The following is a 14,865-nucleotide window of genomic DNA, read 5'->3' on the forward strand; positions in this document are numbered from 1 at the left end:
AGGTCTCAGAGCAGAACATGTGGTGAGAGCGCCACAAAACTGGCGGAAACACCATAGTAAATGTCCCCCAATGAATTTGCCTGGGCTATAGTGTCTGGAGATGCTCTGGATGAAGAAAAGTGGACCATAATTGCTGTGTGAGACACTAGTGACATCCTGTGGCACAGGTGTGGCTCTCTCTGTGCTATAGTCATTGCTGCTCTCTAATTATGATCATCACATTTTTTGCAAAATAAAGTTTTTATGTTGAATTTTTTGGTAATTTTGTAAAACATTGTTTTAGTGGCTAGATGCTGTACCCATTACTAAAAATCCATCAATGGAGATTATATTATTTCCGTAAAAGAATCAAGTGATCAAACATTGTTCTCTAATTTTTATCTCCTGTGTATAATAAACATCCCTTTCCCATTATAGAACCTTTCATCCTCTGTTCACACCTGTACTGGTTATTTCTCTCTCTCTGTGATAAGGACCCAATGTATAAGGTGTGAGGAATGGAGATGGAGGACATACTGGAACACTATCATTATAACACGTCACTCATTATATCCCTGGGCTGACAGTAAGCAGTCATAGTGAATAGCGCATGCAGCGCCCCCACTAGGAAGATAACTGGATGTCACAATGTTTATTTCTTTTAAATAAAGATGTATATTATTGAACAATGTAAAAAATCTCGCTCTTTCACTCTGTGCCGCTGACAGGCGGGGAGCGTCTGATGACGTATGACCGGAGGGCGGAGTTACCGAGAGGCGCTAGCGGCCCGCCCCCTGCTCCTCCGTAGTGACTGTAGTGAGTGGCGCCCCCTCCGCCGCTGTCGGTCACTGAGTGTCGGGGCGGAGAGCAGACGCCACCGGGCTGACAGGCCGCGGCTCCCGTACGAGGCACACAGCGCCGTACAGCCGCTCACTTCCGCCGCCGCCGGGGTGCGATTCTCCGGCTTCCCGGGATGTCAGCGACTTATGGCTCCCTGGGGCTGATGACAGGAGGCGGGGAGGCGGCGGCGCTGCCCACGAGTGCCCCGCTGCTGGCACAGCCTCAGGAGAGCTTTCCGCCGCTGCCCCCGCTGCCCATTGCCTTTGGTGGCCTGGTGCTGGGCCCGGTGGAGGAAGCGGACTCCCTGGACGGACCCGAGTATGAAGAGGAGGAGGTGGAGATCCCGCTCAGCGCGCCCCCCACCAACCAGTAAGTGGCAGAGCCCCGGCTGTCCCCGGGCACACCCTCCTCCACACCCTGCCCGCCCGGGCCCGCATGCCAGGAGCACATTCCTGGGGCAGGGACTGCTGGGACTTGTGGTGTCCCCAGGGAGGTGCTCATGCCCGTCATCTGTGGGCACACGGCACTGTGTAACATGGGTGCTCGGCATGGCATGGCACCCTTCTCTATAGGTGACCCACAGCACCACGGCTACACTGAGATCACACTGTCTACAGCCTGTCAGGGACTGCTGGAACTTGTGGTGCACCCAGGGAGGTTCTCATGCCCGTCATCTGTGGGCACACGGCACTGTGTAAGATGGGTGCTGGGCATGGCATGGCACCCTCCTCTATAGGTGACCCACAGCACCACAGCTACACTGAGATCACACTGTCTACAGCCTGTCAGGGACTGCTGGAACTTGTGGTGCCCCAGGGAGGTGCTAATGCCCGTCATCTGTGGGCACACGACACTGTGTAACATGGGTGCTGGGCATGGCATGGCACCCTTCTCTATAGGTGACCCACAGCACCACAGCTACACTGAGATCACACTGTCTACAGCCTGTCAGGGACTGATGGAACTTGTGATGTCCCCATGGAGGTGCTAATGCCAGTCATCTGTGGGCACACGGCACTTTGTAATGGGCAGCCATAATATGGGTGCAGGGCATGGCAGGACACACTTCTCTACAGATGACCAACGGCAATGCAGCTACTGTGAGATCACACTGTCTATCAAGGACTGCTGGGACTTGTGGTGCCAGGTGCTCTGCTAATACCAGTCATTTGTGGGCACAGTGTGTAATGGACAGCACGTCATAAAATGGGTGCTGGGCATGGCACCCTTATATACAGATGCCCAGTGGCACCACCGTTACTGTGAGATCACATTGTCTGTGTGAGCCTGTCAAGGACTGCTGGGGCTTGTGGTGTCCCCATGGAGGTGCTAATGCCAGTCATCTGTGGGCACACGGCACTGTGTAATTGGCAGCCATAAGATGGGTGCTGGGCATGGCAGGACACCTTTCTCTACAGATGACCAGCGGCAACACAGTTACTGTGAGACCACACTGTATCTTGAACTTGTGGTGCCCCCAGAGCTGGGTTGTAGCTCCTGATTGGTGCCAGGGTTGCTGCTGTGATACCAGTCCTCTGCCGGCTCATTAAGTAGATGTCATTTTTGGCAAGCTCTGTGCAGCGCTGCGGTATCTGTGTGCGCTATATAAAGGAATTATGTTGTAATTGACAGCGTGAAATAGGTGGGTGCTGGGCCTGGAGTAGTAAGTTATGAGGGTAAGTGACCAGCGTTACTACAGCTACGGCCTGTTGGTGCTGGGAGTTGTAGTTCTAGCACTGTGGGGAGGGATGTGTGTGGCACGGCTTGGCACCATTCTTGTATCTGCCAGTATGTACATGTCCTGCTGTAGGAAGATCCCTCGGATCTGTATCATTGAGCACTGATAGTGTCCAGTATATTATCCTCCATCATTGTCCGGCAGAATTGGAAGTTATGAAGTGTGATGTAAATAGGGGGCGCTCCTGAAGATCTCTGCTTGCTGTGCTGCCCATGTATTGGTCTGCTGAGATGTAATGTGAGGGTTAGTTCACATGGGGCAGATTACTGAAACATACATGTGAAGAAGGTTAAAACAATCTCCAGACACAAGACAGGATTTTAATAGATTTGGATGCAATAATGCTATGGATGTTCCCTGCCAATGTTAAAGGGGTTGTCCAGAGGCTGAAACACACTGCTGCCCCTCTCCGGTCCATGGGCAGTTCATGGTATTACGACTAAGCTCCATTAATCTCTATACAACCGTGTTACAATAACCGCACAACATAGTCCACAATGTTTTCTAACCTCTGGAGAATCCCCATGATATATACAGGAGAGGTCAATCCAGTGAAGTAAAGTTCTTGGTGACCCATGTGGGTCAAGGTTCAGATACTTGGGAATATGCGGCTTGTCTGGATGGGAGAAATCCAGACCAACCAATGATGGACCTGGGGTACTGACAGATTGCTCTTACACATCATTTCTTCAGTCCTGAGAAGAAAGTTTGGGGCACGTGTATCACAGTTTTTTGGCTGCCACTTTTTCAAGTTTCCTGATGTTGGCCTACGTAATCATTGCAATGTATCTTACAGAGGACCTGTCACCCTGAAAAACGGCACGAGGAGCCGCTTACTGAAGTATGCAGCTCCTAGTGCTAAAACAGAGGCAGCAGTGATGGCGTTATCAGAAACCAAACACTGCTGCGCTGTACACTGGAACCGCCGCACCACTCTCAAAGCAGTATGGCGAATTCATGAGGGGGAGGTCTCCCTGGACCGCCCCACCCTCTCCATTGGCCGATGGTGACTGCTGGGTGTAATGCAGAAGTCACCGCCCCAATCCCACTCCTCATGAATATGCCGGACCACTTTGAGAGCGCTCTGGCATTTCCAGTGTACAGCACAGCAGTGTTCGGGGGGTTCTGATAACGCTAGCAGTGTAACACTGCTGCGTCTGTTTTAGCACTTAGTACCGTTTTTCAGAAATCCTGTCACCCATAAATTGGGCACTAGGAGCTTCTTACTAAAGTATCTAGCGTTATCAGAAACCTCCGGTAACGCTATTTAATACTGCGGCCGAGTACAATGCAAACATCGGACCGCTCGCCAAGCATGTAGCGGGAAGAGGCAGCGCTTCGGACAGCCCCCTCATGAATACATCGGACCGCTTTGCGTGCAGTCCAGCATTTACATTGTACTCCACCGCAGTGTTTGAGATTTCCGGTAACGGTATCATCATAACACTGCAGCGTTTGGTTAAGCTTTAGGAGCTGCTTACTTTAGTACTTTTTTCGCTTTGTTATACATGTGATGAGTTGCCTCTTTAGTCTTACTTTTGCAAATTTTTGTGGTGTGCAACTTTTTACTCCCGAATAGTTGCCCCCAAAAGCAAGTCTGAATTTAGCATGCAGTGTTTTGAGACATATTAGGTGCAAAATGGGACAAACGCATCTGTTTTTGACAGGTTTGACCAATTATCTTAATTAAAACTGATATAATAAATTAATAAAAAACGGCCCAAAAACAGGTTCAAAACGCCACGTGTGACATCGCCCTCAGATTTCCTAATTACATTACTGTCAACATTTGCGTTCACAAAACATATAAGTTGCGCGTTAGCAAATGAGTTTTGTTAACAATGTGTTAACTCATGCGTTACCATGATGTTATCGCATGCACTAATATTGCATTTGTTGCCTTTTGTAAACACAAATGTTAATATTAAACTTAATATTATTATGCCCTCCTGAGCTGTTGTAATTTTGTAACTTCAAAACGCAACGTGTGACTGCACCCTTAGGGTGAAGACACACATGGCGTTTTTGGGCCGTTTTTACTAAGTGTGTTTTCAGATCGTTAAAAACGCATGCGTTAAAAAACGCATCCGTTTTTTAAAAACGCATGCGTTTTTTGAAAACGCATGCGTTTTTGTCCGTTTTTCCGAAATTGCGCAATGAAAAACGGACAAAAACGGATGCGTTTTTTAACGCATGTGTTTTTAACGATCTGAAAACGCACTTAGTAAAAACGGCCCAAAAACGCCATGTGTGTCTTCACCCTTAGGGTGAAGACACACATGCCGTTTTTGGGCCGTTTTTACTAAGTGCGTTTTTAGATCGATAAAAATGCATGCGTTTTTGAAAACACATGCGTTTTTGTCAGTTTTTCATTGCGCAATTTCGGAAAAACTGACAAAAACGCATGCGTTTTTAACGATCTGAAAACGCACTTAGTAAAAACGGCCCAAAAACGCCATGTGTGTCTTCACCCTTAATGTGGGGAGATATCTGGCGCCCCTGCCCTCACACATAACATAGCGTAGCTGTACTGGTGCAGCGACCAGGCCCCTCCGTTTCAGGCTGCGTCCACACGGGTGTTCACGTTGTGTTTTGAAACACAATACAGCATCTGAGGAGATTTGCCTCATTACACAGCTGTTAACATTTACAAAACTCTTGTATAAATGATGTTAACAAGTGTGGTAACAGCACATTAATATAGCATTTTGTAAACACGAATGTTAAAAGCAATCAGAGATCATGTTAACGTCTGTACAAGCGTCTATGATGCACAGTGCAACGCATGCAATCGGTACCCAGAACCTGGTGTCTTGTTACCGATCACTTGCCCCCATATGGTGCGTTCACACGTGGCAGTAACGTGTTTTCAGATGCATCGGAACAGCTTTTTTTCTATATGTTGTAAGGAGACATTGAGTGGATCCCCAAAGTATCCTTACAACGTATGGCACAGACATATCCCACTGTTTGCTGAAACTTTTGGATATGTCGCCCTGGACCCCTCCTCCAGGGGGAGCAGTGAACAGCGGCTGTATCCGGTGATTGGCTGCTGCGGTTGTAGCATGGCTGGAGCCCCCTAGCTGCTCATTATAGCCATCACTACTGCCTGCAGGGCTTTATTGAGTCTATGAATGTGCCATGCGCAGAAAACTTGTAGCCTGCGCCACACTTGATATTTCAGGAAATGACGGGCGACTGTGGGGGCTACAGGGCCTTGGTGTAGTTTGTGAGCGTCATGTCACGCCACTATTTGGGGTGTTTCCCCAGTGTCACTGTCCTTATAACTGGAGTCCAGACCGACATATCAAGAGGATGGAAAGATGTAGCTTGCTTTTACATTGGATACGTCTTATACTGAGCAGACGGAGGCAACAATTTTATATATATAGATATAGATAGAGATATATATAGATATAGCAATGGGTATGCTCTGCAGATACGTTGGGAGCTTTCCCTACACATACGCTGAGCGTATGCCCTTAACGTGATGTGAACCTAGCCTTACAAATCTGTTAACATTATCCTTACAAAATGTGTGTTAACACATACACTTGTTTATGTAATGTTTACAACTATGTAATTAGGCCAATCTCCTCTGATCAGCTGTTCTGATGCATTTGAAAACACATACATTACTGCCACGTGTGAACTCGTATTTTACATGTTAACATGTAAAATACATCTGTTCGCCTTGTGTGCACACACCCTGGGCTTTTGAAGTAGTTCAGGTAAAATTAATTTTGTCCTCTTTGGAAATGATGTGTTTTGCTATTTGGTGAAGTGTCTTTGGGACCCAGTGATTAGTTTATCCTCTGAATCCTCCTCCAAATTTGTTAATGAATACGGAGACTGACAAAGGACTCGCTGCACACATAAATACTGACCAGGACCGAGTAACGTGATGCAGTATTCTGTTCATGCGATTTTCTAAGACACGTATTATTCTTCTTCACATTTATTGTGCTTCTGACCTCTGGTGAAGTCTCTGAATGTTACTATAGTCCCAGACTGCAATGATCAGCTGTAAGGTGTCTGTAATGAAGCTTTATTGATAAACCTTGTTCCCATTACAGCAAAAAATGTTTAAACTCCAATTGTCACTGGGGCCAAAATTGTATTTGTATGGATCTACAATTATAAAATATACAGTATTGACTTACATACAAATTCAACTTAAGAACAAACCTCCAGACCCTATCTTATATGTAACCCGGGGACTGCATTATTTATTTTTATATATATAATAAATAATGCAGTCCCCAGGTTACATACAAGATAGGGTCTGGAGGTTTGTTCTTAAGTTGAATTTGTATGTAAGTCGGAACTGTATATTTTATAATTGTAATCCCAGCCAGAACTTTTTTGGTCTCTGTGACAATTGAGTTTAAAAATGTTGGATTGTCATAAGAACCAGAATTAATAATAAAGCTTCATTACAGACACCTGTGATAACTGTTATAGTGGTTTATTGTAGCCCAAGGCTAAAGTACAGTAAATTACCAAATTCCAGAGGTCCGTTTGTAACTAGGGGTCGTATGTAAGTCGAGTGTTCTTAAGTAGGGGACCGCGTGTATATATATATATATATTATATTTTATACTTTATACACCGGATTCAATAAACGGTCAATTTTTCAGATGATGTTTTTGATGCCCAAACCAGGAGCGGAGTTAAAAAAAAAAAAAAAAAAAAAAAAAAAAAAAGAGGAGGAGCAGCTTCTCTCAATGATATGTTCTGGCCTATAATAATCCACACCAGTTTTTGGCTTCAAAAACTGAACGTGTGAACGCAGCCTGAGGGTTCATCCACGCGTTCAGTTTTTCACATGCACTATTCAAAGCCTCAAGCAGGTGTGGATCATAATGAGAACATATCAGTGACAGGTGCTACCCCTTCTCTTTTTTTTTTTAATATGTATCTTCTAATTTGCACATAGGAAAATGCATCTAAAAAACTGATTGTGTGAACGCACCCTAAAGAACAACCTGTTTGTGGTCTCCTTTCAGGACAAGTGTAGTGATGTTCTCCAAGGAAAGTGGCTTTGACACCCCTATAAATATTCATATGTGAAATCCTTGCTCTGCTGCTTATATAGACATATATTTTTAAGAATCTTTCAGGACAGGTTGACAGAACAGTTGTGATCAGTTTTGAAGCCAGAGATTCTTGTCTTTAGAATAACATCAGAAGTATGGTTTTAGATGCCATCGAGCTCAGGATGGAGACCCCTCATTGGGTCTGTTTAAATTGCTGGTAAAAAATAAATTGAAGTTCAGCTGAGACATTTTTTTTTTCTTGTTTCTACCGTTTTGGACAATGGAGGTCACTAACAGAACGTCAGGCAGAGGTGACCGCTGTCTGCTGATGGGGTTTCTGCTATTGCACATGTAAATCAGGGGCTACAAGAAATGTGGATATATTCTGTATCTTATCTGAGAAAAGTTCCTCTTTTCCCCTTCTCTTCTCCCTTTCACAGCCAAATTATTCCTTTTGAGACTGCAATTGCATTGTGTCTAGTAAAGCAATGCAAACTCCCGGGGGCTCGGCACGATCACATACACTCACCGGCCACTTTATTAGGTCCACCTGTCCAACTGCTCGTTAACACTTAATTTCTAATCAGCCAATCACATGGCGGCAACTCAGTGCATTTAGGCATGTAGACATGGTCAAGACAATCTCCTGCAGCTCAAACCGAGCATCAGTATGGGGAAGAAAGGTGATTTGAGTGCCTTTGAATGTGGCATGGTTGTTGGTGCCAGAAGGGCTGGTCTGAGTATTTCAGAAACTGCTGATCTACTGGGATTTTCACACACAACCATCTCTAGGGTTTACAGAGAATGGTCCGAAAAAGAAAAAACATCCAGTTCTGTGGGCGGAAATGCCTTGTTGATGCCAGAGGTCAGAGGAGAATGGGCAGACTGGTTCGAGCTGATAGAAAGGCAACAGTGACTCAAATCGCCACCCGTTACAACCAAGGTAGGCAGAAGAGCATCTCTGAACGCACAGTACATCGAACTTTGAGGCAGATGGGCTACAGCAGCAGAAGACCACACCGGGTGCCACTCCTTTCAGCTAAGAACAGGAAACTGAGGCTACAATTTGCACAAGCTCATCGAAATTGGACAGTAGAAGATTGGAAAAACGTTGCCTGGTCTGATGAGTCTCGATTTCTGCTGCGACATTCGGATGGTAGGGTCAGAATTTGGCGTCAACAACATGAAAGCATGGATCCATCCTGCCTTGTATCAACGGTTCAGGCTGGTGGTGGTGGTGTCATGGTGTGTGGAATATTTTCTTGGCACTCTTTGGGCCCCTTGGTACCAATTGAGCATCGTTGCAATGCCACAGCCTACCTGAGTATTGTTGCTGACCATGTCCATCCCTTTATGACCACAATGTACCCAACATCTGATGGCTACTTTCAGCAGGATAATGTGCCATGTCATAAAGCTGGAATCATCTCAGACTGGTTTCTTGAACATGACAATGAGTTCACTGTACTCAAATGGCCTCCACAGTCACCAGATCTCAATCCAATAGAGCATCTTTGGGATGTGGTGGAACGGGAGATTCGCATCATGGATGTGCAGCCGACAAATCTGCGGCAACTGTGTGATGCCATCATGTCAATATGGACCAAAATCTCTGAGGAATGCTTCCAGCACCTTGTTGAATCTATGCCACGAAGAATTGAGGCAGTTCTGAAGGCAAAAGGGGGTCCAACCCGTTACTAGCATGGTGTACCTAATAAAGTGGACGGTGAGTGTATGTTTTTCACTGGAACTGGAGATGTGACCCGACTGAGACTTGGTGTTCGTAAGCTGAGGGTGATGCCACACATGGCGTTTTGAAACAGTTTTTGGTCCGTTTTTAAGCAGTCGGTGAAAAAACGCATCAGTTTTTTAAAAACACATGCGTTTTTTGAAAACGCATCCCTTTTTGACCAGTTTTAATTAAGATAATTGGTAAAACCAGTCAAAAACTCATGTTTTTTTCAAAAAATGCATGCATTTAAAAAAAAACGGATGCGTTTTTTAACGCATGTGTTTTTTTAACGGACTGCTTAAAAACGGACCAAAAACTGTTTCAAACCACCATGTGTGGCATCAACCTTAGTACTAATGCCACGTGTGGACGCACCCTGCCCGATACTGACAGCTCGGGGAGAGGGAGCAGGGGGTCACAGCAGCTAGGACTCTACCTACCAGCTTCAAGGTGACTGCAAATTACAAGTCTGCAGAGAGGAAGAGGCTGAGGAATAAGACGAATACATTAGAAAAATACTTATTCATGTCACATAACCTGTACGAGAAGGATATTTTCTGTCAGAATTTGGGGGCTCTAGATCCCTCTGTGAATATGGGATTTGGGGATATAATGTGGTGCATCCTCTGATTAGGCTTTAGCATAGTCTTTACTTAGTCAGGGCACGTTGCAACTGGGCCGAGGCCGCCCCCCTTTTTTAAAAATCAAATCAGGAACTTTTATAATGCCTTCCGTCACAGGAGCTGCATGTTTGGGGGGCGGGGGGGGGGGATGTATTTGAGACAGATGTGCTGCTGATGCCATCTGAGGCTTTGTTTTAAGCTATAACTTTATTCGCTCATTTATTCAAACTTAATCCATAATTAAAGGACACCTGTCATCAGGTCTTTATCACTAGTCCTGTCACTACTACCTGTTGAAGCAGCTCACAAGGATCCATCCTAGCCTTTATCTAATTATTAAATACAATAATTTTTTTTCTTTATTATGTAAATGAGGCTGGTCACATGGTCAGAGGCAGTGATGTCACCCCTGTTCCCCCCCTCCTTCCCCTGCTCAGGTCTGTGCGTAATGTATAGTAAAGCATTGCTAGTGTCTGTGCTTTATCTACTGACATGCTGCATCCTCCTAATACTGTGAAATACACAGACATCAGCTACACAAGTGCCTGACATGTTCTGCTATATCATGGCTGCATCCTGGAGTCACACCATTATACAGCCTCACACCATTATACAGCCTCACACCATTATACAGCCTCACACCATTATACAGCCTCACACCATTATACAGCCTCACACCATTATACAGCCTCACACCATTATACAGCCTCACACCATTATACAGCCTCACACCATTATACAGCCTCACACCATTATACAGCCTCACACCATTATACAGCCTCACACCATTATACAGCCTCACACCATTATACAGCCTGTCAGTCATGCACTGGGGGTGTGGCTGTGCCTCCCACTCATGAATAAGCTTGACAGATTGAATATGCTAATGCTTCATTGGACATTTCACAGGTCATTTGCATACAGCTTTAGGACCTCATTGCTTAGGTTTACAGGCATGCAGAGGCACAATGAAGGGATAGAGGCAATGCTCTCTAATGGCAGTTTATGAAAATATATTTAGTTTAGGGGGTTATTTTGCCTGACGGGTTCTCTTTAAGCAAAAATGGATGTGTGAGAACTGTGTCAGCCTGTGTCTTACCCGCTGCTGCAGGATGTGGCTTCTGTACTGATGCTGGAAGGATGTGGTGTGTACCTCAGATCACCACTACAAGTTACCTCACAGCTAATGGACCCTTCTGTATTACTGGCTGGGAGAAGGAAGATATTCAACCTTAAAGTGGTATTTACAGCATAGATTCCAGAAATTATCAATAATAAGAGGAAACCTTAAAATTCTGGATTGGTGTCTGTTAATCCCCTGCACAACTGCTTGTGTCTTAAAGGAAACCTGTCAGCAGAAATAGACACAATAAACCACTATGAGTAAGTTTGTGAGATTACCACCTTCCAGTTCCTTCCATGGCCCAGCATGGTGGCATCATCTGGTAATTTAGCTTTGAAATGTAATGTCTTTCGCCTGTTAAATTGACAAAACTGTCAAGCGCAAGCCCCCTCACAATGTCCCCTCATTAAAGAAACATGACATGGCAATAGGCAGAGATCACATTAACGCCTCACCAAGCGTCATAGACGCATGATGAGGCGCCATTACGCCCCAGAATAATTGCCAAGCGTCAAAGTACGCTTGGCAATTATCCCCTGTAGTGTGTAAGCTGAGCGGTCCAGAGTGCACAGCAATGGTGTGCAGGACATGACAAAGGCAGCGCGGGCCGGCGTTTTTAAGCAGTCCATCAAAAACGCATCCGTTTTTGACCAGTGTCAATTAAGATAATAGGTCAAACCTGTCATGCGGTTTTTTTAATGCTAGCGTTTTTTGACGGACTGCTTAAAACCGGGCCAACAACGCGTTCAAAACACCACGTGTGCCGTCACCCTTAATCTGTTTCACAACACACTGGTAGTTGTCTATTGAGTCAATTTCTGTTGACAGGTTCCCTATAAAGGATTGACGGCAGATGTGCCCTAATAACAATGTTCCTCAGGACGTCTTCTATTATAACGCTATATGCTGTGGGTGCGGAAATAGTAAAATAGTGGCAATTCCTGGCTCACATCTAGGAATTGTGACTATTTTAGTGCTTGCAAGCCAGAAAACCTTCATATTGAAACACTTTTCTATGTGTTTTTTTTTTTCTCATTTTCGTTGTTTTCAGCAGATTTGTCGTGCACTGAAAACATTTTTTTCATGCTGTAGGTATTGTAGAAAGGACGTTTCACACTCTGCCTCTGGAGCTGGTAGGTTAATGGGGTAAAGTATGGTGACCATTAAGAGGTTATCAGGGATTTATTTTTTTAAGTATAAAATGAAAATAATAAACCTGCCACACTCGCTTCTCTATGTTGGAGAACCTTTTAGCAACCGAGTGCCCAAACTGCAAACCCAAAATTAGTGCAGTAACTTATTGCTCCCTGTTCTTCAACAATGTTCAATCTTCCTGGCCTCCTGAGGACACCAACACAGTAGAAAGAAGGAGGGAAAATTTGCATCATTGTAGCTTTTTTCCAGTGTCCCTCTGTACACAAAGAATCATGCGGCCAGCAGGAAGTCCTTCAGAGATATTTAGGCCCTGTCTACACATTCTCCCTCTTCCTACAGTCCCAAGTAGCCAAGAAAGTCACTTTAAAATATCACTGAAAACCGCATCTTTGCTTGGAACTACAGGAAAATTCTTTGAGTCCTGTCTGGTGTGCTGGGGCGATGGCCCAGGGGCCCAAAGAAAGAGCTCAGAGTGCCACCTCTGACACCCGTGCCATAGGTTTGCCACCACTGTCCTATAGACTACCACAGGCCACAGCCAGACGGTGACTTGTGACCACTGAACTGACGCCCTCTGCTGGTCGCCGCTGTCTATGCCGATGCTTGGCCGTCCATCATTTTCTGTTCATTCAAATACGCTACGATCAGGAGTGGGTAGTGATTGATGAAATGTTTCTACTTTTTTCACCTCACAATATTTTAGCGATCCCCTGTGGCCACCATGTGTCTGTAGGGTTGTATCGCCACCAGGTGCAGGGATGGGGCACATACATTATACACTGCAGCTCGCAGTTTCTATCTCACTTAAAACATTTTCACTTGGACGTATATCCTGTTTTTTTGAAAATGTGTACAGTGAGTGGTTTCCTGAGGATATTGAGTTCATGCTTTTCTTTCTCTTAATTGCTGAATACTGCCCAAATCCACCAGTATCCATGGAATGAGTGTGGCTGGATCCCATTGTTCCAGGCTTATGGGGTTTTTTTTTTTTTTGCTTTTATTTTAATGGTCACTTACTGTATCCAGGCATAGTGGTACCAAGCACAGGCCAAGGTGGTACACATTTGGCAAGTTTCCATGGTGTAAAAAATTAGCTTAAAGGGATTTTCCATTTGATCTGCCAAATACTAGTCAGTGTGGGCAATAGCTGGGACATTACTCTACTGTAGTTTATATCACACTCTCCTCAGAAGTACAGAGGAACAGTGTAGATTATTGTGGAGGATCCAAAGAGAAGGAAGCCTCAGAAATAACTCATTTTAGATAAATCCTTGGTAGTCGGGGATCCTGTGCTAGTCGCTATATTACCGGGGTACACCACACAGCCTGACGTGCCAGGCACTTAGATGCGCTGTGTTATGATGGAGGGAGTTATTATCATTGCGGTGTATTGTAATAGCTTGTTTCTAGTTGCCTGCATATTGTCCGCCGTCTTGCAGTTAGTATATCCACTCCTATAATAAGTGCAGCAGATCTGTCATGTCGGCTCTGGAGCCGTGCTGTCACTCCTGACATGATATTCTGGCAGAAATAGTCGGCGCGGCTTTGTCACTTCCTGTCACACTTCCAGTTTTCACTGACACAGGGATTATATATGCTATAGTGTGACCACGTAGTCTGAATGCAGGGTATAGCTGTATAGGTAGCTGTGCCTCCCCCTGCTCTCCCCATGCTGCCCTCTGCATGTATACACGGCTGTCACTCAGCTAGCTACACAAACTATGCCCCAGCCTCCCAGCATAAGCCTATTCTATATCCCAGGCCTCTCCCAGCATATATACCTATATACATTGACTGGGATCGTAAATACTGGATAAGATTCTTTTGTTGTGGTGCCCGGTCAGTTCCATTAAACTGGTCATTGAGGAAGGTGCTGGTATCTGTAACCTAAACACAAAGGGGCAGATTTACTTACCCGGCCCATTCGCGATCCAGCGGCGCGTTCTCTGCGCTGGATTCGGGTCCGGACGGGATTTATGAAGGTAGTTCCTCCGCCGTCCACCAGGTGGCGCTGCTGCGCTGAAAATCATCTGAACGCACCGGAATACACCGAGCTGGACCAGGTGAAGGTAAGCGCTTCCCAAGCGACACATTTTCGGTTTTTAAATGCGGCGTTTTTTCCGAATACGTCGGGTTTTCGTGCGGCCACGCCCCCCCCCCCATTTCCGTTGTGTACATGCCAGCGCCGATGCGCCACAATCCGATCGCGTGCGCCAAAATCCCGGGGCAATTCAGGTACAATCGGCGCAAATCGGAAATATTCGGGTAACACGTCGGGAAACCGCGAATCGGGCCCTTAGTAAATGACCCCCAAAATGTTGGATTATGGGTCAGGGCTCTCTAGCCTTCACTCCATTGGACGTGAATGTTCTATTCAATGAAGGAGGTAGAACTATTTTTACGTTTAAACCCAGATGACAAAACTGGTTGATACATTTGGAGCCCTCTGTTCTGCTCCCTATGCTTCTTTATTCTGCTGTAAATGGCTGGTGACGTCATCAGGGAATATTATTAGGGAAGGTCTCCGGAGTGATCCGATGGGTTGGATCTGGATATTCATGTCTAATGTAAAGTGTCTTCTGGGTGAAGTGTTGCTCTTGATGCTTGTGACTTAGTTCTTCCTCTAGATACAAGCT

General features: G+C 45.4%; 1 protein-coding gene across 3 annotated transcripts in view; it reads left to right on the plus strand.

Annotated features, from left to right (window-relative positions):
• Positions 1 to 712: 712 nt before the first annotated feature.
• The window catches only part of RASA1 (RAS p21 protein activator 1), a 41,988-nt gene continuing 27,835 nt past the window's right edge, over positions 713 to 14,865 (plus strand). For all 3 annotated transcript variants that reach the window (XM_072139428.1, XM_072139429.1, XM_072139430.1), the window contains exon 1: positions 713 to 1,188. In XM_072139428.1, coding sequence (XP_071995529.1) covers positions 953 to 1,188 — 236 coding nt within the window. In that variant the 5' untranslated portion in view covers positions 713 to 952. The remainder of the gene's footprint in view (positions 1,189 to 14,865) is intronic.

This window comes from Engystomops pustulosus, chromosome 1 (assembly GCF_040894005.1).
Source record: "Engystomops pustulosus chromosome 1, aEngPut4.maternal, whole genome shotgun sequence".
Taxonomy (NCBI): Eukaryota; Metazoa; Chordata; class Amphibia; order Anura; family Leptodactylidae; genus Engystomops; species Engystomops pustulosus.